Source organism: Vipera berus (genome assembly GCF_964194415.1).
Source record: "Vipera berus genome assembly, chromosome: 1".
In the NCBI taxonomy this organism is placed as follows: domain Eukaryota; kingdom Metazoa; phylum Chordata; class Lepidosauria; order Squamata; family Viperidae; genus Vipera; species Vipera berus.
The window spans coordinates 119,016,791-119,023,219 of record NC_138202.1 but is presented as its reverse complement, the minus strand read 5'-3'; the positions used below and the strand labels follow the sequence as shown (position 1 = coordinate 119,023,219).

Below are 6,429 nucleotides of genomic sequence, written 5' to 3'. Positions count from 1 at the left end.
CAACCTAGCAGTTCAAAAGCACGTAAAAATGCAAGTAGAAAAATAGGGACCACTACGGTGGGAAGGTAACAGCGTTCTGTGCACTTTTGGCATCTAGTCATGCCAGCCACATGACCACGGAGTTGTCCTCAGACAAGCGCTGGCTATTTGGCTTTGAAACGGAGATGAGCACCGGCCCCTAGAGTTGGAAACGACTAGCACGCATGTGTGGGGGAACCTTTACCTTTACCTTATTTAAAGTATCAACCAAAAATATTTTTAAAAGATACAGTAGCTTAATAATTTTCCATTTTACTTGCTTCAAAATTGCTCAAAATAGGCCTTTGCTTGCTAGGTTCATTATATTTAAAATCCTCAAAAACGGTGAAACAAAACAAGTCCCAGAAAGTTGGGTTCTGAATGATTTAGGCTTATCTATAATCAATAGTGACAAAAATGGGGTTAGGGTTACTTAATTAGGTTTGTTAATCATTGAAAGTGGAGTTAGTAAATAGGCTTTCTGAAATCATAGCAATATCATTTTGGGAGAAAGTTCATGACCAACTAAGGTCTACACTGGGTAGACCAATGACTCATCAAAACTATTGAGTCCAAAGGCATATAGAATTCCTGCTGTCCAGACCTTCAGAGAAATGGTGGTATATCATCTTGCATGGTTTTTCCTGTTCTCAAAATGCTACAATATTGTATCCATTTATGTGGGCATAAGCTGCAATGAAATAAAAATGGCTTTATGACTGCACTGTAAGTAATGGCCTGTGAGACCTGACAAGCAACTTTACTTGATGTTAATTTCCTCTGATGTAAAGCTTTTATTTCTATCTAGGAAATTCTTTAATGGCCAATTTCCCCAAGTATTTTAAATCATTAATACAGACATATATGATCTGTTAGGCAGCAGTTCTATGATCATTTAGAAGGACAGACTACATCCTACTACAAGCATGACCGGAGTTGGGTTTGTCTTTGGCTGCCATGACTTTTCTTTTTCTTATTGTAACTTTTTGTTTGGTTATATCCCTATGCATGACATCACAATTGTGAGATGGGTAGCTGTATAAATTGATTAAACAGTTAACCATAAACAGATTTGCATGTTCACTTTGCTTGTCTGAAGAATGAGATTTAAGTGTTTCATTCTGACTGTTTTCTTATCTTCATTGTTTCACAGAGTCGGTGGGGAATGAAAGAGCCAGTTGCTGGAGAGAACTCACAGGAATGAATGTGTGGTTTAATTTATTAATTAAATTATTTTAAAATAATTTCTTTTTTCCTTGTATTGGCAGATGGGAGACAGCATTATAAATTATAAGTGATGGATAAAGAAAAGGGGTGGAAATCACAGGAGGAGGCAATCGTTCTCCCTTCTATGTATACATTGTATATGCCTATCAAAAATTTTTGTAACTTGAATTTTCCACACTGATTGATTTTCAAATTGTTTTTTTTAATTAGGAGAATCATATGTGTAAATTGAATAAACTATCAGTTTCCTTCCAATTTTGCAATGAGAATCCCCCATAGGATTAAAAAATTATTCTAAACCATCTTAGGGCAGCAAAAACTTTATTCTTTTTGACAATTAATCACTTTCTTCAAGGCATCTTTTACCTCTTTGTTCCTCAAACTGTAGATCACTGGATTGAGCATTGGGACTATCAGAGTGTAGAACACAGCTGAGATCTTCTCTTGTTGCTGAATGTACATGGAGCTGAGTTGCAAATGGCTTAAACTAACTGGCCCATAGAACATGGTGACTGCTGTTAGGTGGGAAGCACAGGTGGAAAAAGCTTTGTATCTATTTCCAGAAGAACGCATCTTTATGATGCTAGTCAAGATAAACAGGTAGGAGATTATAATTATCAGGAGAGTAGAAAGAGCAATTATTCCAGAGAAGGTGACCAATATAAGTTCATTAATATGGGTAGCACTGCATGAAATTTTCAACATAGCTGGTGTATCACAGAAGAAGTGGTTAATTACACCTGGGGCACAGAATGACACCATAAGCAAGCCAGAAGTGTGGGTGAGGGAATTCACTATTCCACCTAGATATGAACCTGCTACTAGCAGGACATAGACCCTTTTTGTCATCATAGTGGTATAGAGTAATGGCTTACAAATGGCTACATAGCGGTCATATGCCATTACTGCAAGCAGAAAGCCCTCGGTACTCACAAAGACTACAAAAAAGCAATGTTGGGTGATGCATCCAGCATATGAAATAGTTTTAAATTGCGCTAAATTCATCAAGAGTCTTGGTGCAAAGACGGAAGAGTAGCAGACATCAACTATAGACAGATTGCTGAGGAAGAAGTACATTGGGGTATGAAGCCGGGGACTGACTTTGATCAATACAACCATCCCCATGTTCCCAGCCAATATCAGAAAATAGATCAGAAAAAATGTCATGAAGAGGGGGCCTTCAAGTGCCACCTTGTCTGTTAGCCCAAGAAGAATGAATTCCGCTACCATGGTGTAGTTGTTCATGATCAGTTAGAGAGACACTGCATCTGGTAAGCAGAAAGAAAGGCTGTCAGAATGGCATCGCTTAACTAAACTTTAAGGAACCAGTTTGAAATTGGCATCTTAGCAGAAAATTTGATTTTTAAGTGAGATCAGAATTTTTGGAAGATCTTTTTTATGTGAGAGGTATTTTGTTTGAAAAAAATACAAACAGGATGAATACCAAGGAAAACTGCTTGATGGAGGGACAAGACAGCTTATGCAAAAGATCTTATTTTTCCCTTTCTCCTCCTGGAACTCCCAGCCTTTCTAGATATTCAGATGAACCCCAAATTGTTGATTGTGTCTTACATGATTGTAGTAGGAAACAAAAATTAACCAACAATTATGTAGAATAACTTTGCATTATTTCTTATACTGGCTGTATGCTTCTCCCCATTGCTCCCTTGAAAAAGGGCACAACTCACAATGTTAAGAAGGTCCTTCTGAATCATTTGAAGAGGTTTTTCAAGAAACATGGAGAGCTTCAAAGAGAGGAGACAAAGGGAAAAATGCAAGACATGAGTTGCCCTTTGTTCAAATAGCATAGGATACAATTTGAGCACTTTCCCTAATGACCCCGGCAATTTTTCTAAAGGATTGTTCCCATACCTGCATGGTTTTTGTGGTGAAAAAATGAAAATCACTTGAAGATTTTAACTGCAGTTGCTTTTAGCATTATAGCTACATCAAGCTAAGACAAACTACAAATGATTAATGATTACCTGGATCTTTTGAGTATTGTGCAACTTCAGTGAAAATAAAGGTATAAGCTTCCTTGGCTTCTTTTGAAGATTTGTCCTTCATTGTAAATTTATCAGATGCATTGTTTGGAGTTTTTTTTCCTGGTTAACATCAACATATTGTTTCAAGTTAACAAGATTAATTAAATTATATAAATCATTCCAATTGTTCCCAATCCCAAATAAACTGTGCCTAGAAATCCTAAATCACTACTCTGTTGCTGTGTGAGTCAAAGAGCATTCTGGGATTCATGCAAAAATATATGAGCTAAGCAAGCAAGTCAACTGCTCAGAGCATTTGCTTGTCCTTCACTTTTCCTGAGATTCCTGTGCAGAAATAGAATTGCATAAACTATTTATAGAGCAGATGGACTCCTTTATGTAGGGCCTAACACCTCTTAGATAGTCAAATACTTGAATGCTAACCAAAGTAAAGTAAATTTTAGGCACTTTCAGAAGGATCACATTTAGCAGAATAACTTAGAAGAGACACTCATTACTGAAGGTGGCCAAACAACCATAGAGTGAGGGTGCAAATTTGGAGGACAGAGATTACAGAAGAAGATAGGTTTAGTGGCTGCCTTGTGGCTATCACAATCTTCTGCCTACATTTGTTAAATGTAATTATAACCCATTGCACAAAGTGATCTAGACTTTGCAGCATTTATACTCCAAAGTGGTGGGGTCAAGAACAATATTCTCTCTTCTTTCTAAATGTTCCCCTTCCCCCTTTTCAAAATAAATGTATCACATTTATACTAAACTTCTTCTAGTCTCTTTTCTTGCAACTTGGGCTGTAAGTTTAATTCATGATGGAAAGAGGAATACCTAAGGAGCATTTGAAGGATATGCCAGATGCAGAACAGTTAAGAATCCTTTCTGTCTGCTAGTCTGGTTCTGAAAATTATTCTTTTTTGCATGATTGTTGTTGTTGTTGTTAGTTGCGAAGTCGTGTCCGACCCATCGTGACCCTATGGACAACATTCCTCCAGGCTTTGCTGTCCTGTACCATCTTCTGGAGTCCAGTCACGCCTACTGCTTCAGTAACTCCATCCAGCCCCCTCATTCTCTGTCGTCCCCTTCTTCTATTGTTGCATGATTATAAATCACTTAAAAAAACCTTAATTATTAAAAATAAGAAAATAAATAAATACCAACCTTTGCAAAGGTAGCCTTGGGCATTTGCAACAGACAAAATGATGTTCATTTCAGCCTTTAGAAACTATTTGCTGCCACACAAGAAGTATTTTTAATTGAAAAATACCAGTAGCTTTGCTGATTTTTTTAGTTTCTGCTTTTAATCACAGGCATTTGATTCATCTTCATAGACCATCCTGCTGGAAATATTCAATTTTTTTTCTATGTTCTTGTACTTCTCTATGTTCTTTGAGCAATGTAGAGGCAATCCAAAAATAATTTTTATCACTGACACTATCCCGAATGAATATAAGAAACCAATCAACCTTGACCTTGGAATGGCTGTATCACTTTTCAGTATAGATTTATACAGGAGAAGTGAGTTGGTCACATACTTGATGATTTATGACAGAAAGAACCTATTCGTTTAAATAAACTGAATCATTAGCATCCCTGAAGTAACTTCATCTTCAGAGTCTTAAGGGAATCAATTTCAGGCTAAATGTTGAAGTACTAAAATTATTCATAATGCTAACATAAAATTATTCATAATGCTTATTTTTGTTAAATAGACAAACCAATACCATTTTCTAATTCTAATTACTTTAATTTTGCCCCATTATTAGGACTTTCTATGCCAGACTGATGAAGAAAAGTAACACACTGTTCCAAAATCTGATCCTGCAATGTGATTTCTATACATATGGATTGCTAGTGTGTTTGTGTGTGAAAGACAATAGATAATATAAAGGAATAAATTTGTATGAAATAAGACTGTAGTTCACTTGGATTTTGTACAAATTAGATAAAACTTGGATTTATGAAGATCCTCAGAGATCCCCATGAATGTATGTGGGTTTCATTTGACACCATCATCAAATCAAAGCTCACACCCATCTGTAAGATGTTATAATGATAAAACTAATATTGTTTGGCATCATTGAATGTACAAAACCACAAATCCAAGTGATGGATTCTCATATACCCTCACTATTTTTACATGAAATTTAACTAATGTTACCATCAAAACAAATACAACATTCATCTGCATGGAGTGATCCACAATCATCATGTACCCCAAAGGACTGGAATGGATTCAGAGCCAAAAAGATGAACCAGAAATCTTGGATCACATATCACCTGCTGAAATAAAATTCATTATTTTGCTTTGTGAGCACAGGAAAAGACACATTTTCTTTATGGAGTAGCCAACAAATGGGATGGGAGGGTACATATTTTCTCCTCAGAATCTGGATTATTAAATCCCAATATCCAATAATATTTCAAAGAAGGGTCTAGGACAACTCGCTGTGGCCAACTCACCATGGCCATTTTGCCCTGGCCATCTCACTGCAGCCATTTTGCCACAGCCAACTTCCCACAGCCATTTTTCCATGGCCATCTCACTGCAACCAGCTTGCCACAGGATAACTCACCATGTCCAACTCATCTTGGGACAACTCACCATGGACAATTCCATGTAGGATAACTCAACACAATAAATGTTATGTGCTGCTATTTCTTTTACATTATTTCCACAAAAATGGAACTAATCTCAAAGAACAATGGCAGGTAACATTGATTGTGGCGAGTTATCCCAGGTGGAATTGTCTGTGGTGAGTTATCCTGAGGCATGTTGGACTCATAGTGCGTTGTCCCACAGTGAAATGGTTGCGGTGAATTTGCAGTGGCAAATTGTCCCAGTCTGTTCAAGGAATCCTCTAAAAAATCTTGTAGGAATGCATTATGCTTGCCTCGGATCTATCTTTTAAATTCTTCTGATGTTATATTCTTCTAATTGTGAATGGGTTGCATGTCATAATGTGATAAATATCTACTTCTCATTAAAGAGTTCAAATGAACAAATAATCAAAAAGTCAACATTGATGACATGCTGCCAAAGTGTCACCACCCCCCAAAAAAAAACAACCAACAGCCCCTGAGTTATATATTGGCAGTTTTCTTTTATTAGTTACATGCAAAACAATTCTGTCTGGGGTGGGAAACTGAATAATATGGAGAATAGTGGGTGCCAATCCAATTC

General features: G+C 36.8%; 1 protein-coding gene across 1 annotated transcript; it reads right to left on the bottom strand.

Moving 5' to 3' along the window:
- Nucleotides 1-1,566: 1,566 nt before the first annotated feature.
- On the bottom strand, nucleotides 1,567-2,580 carry LOC308660269 (olfactory receptor 5J3-like; the record flags this gene model as incomplete). The annotated part of the gene is made up of 1 exon (XM_081314525.1): nucleotides 1,567-2,580. Exon 1 carries the CDS (start codon nucleotides 2,488-2,490, stop codon nucleotides 1,567-1,569), a length of 924 nt encoding a protein of 307 aa, XP_081170651.1. The 5' UTR covers nucleotides 2,491-2,580.
- Between the last annotated feature and the right edge of the window lie 3,849 nt (nucleotides 2,581-6,429).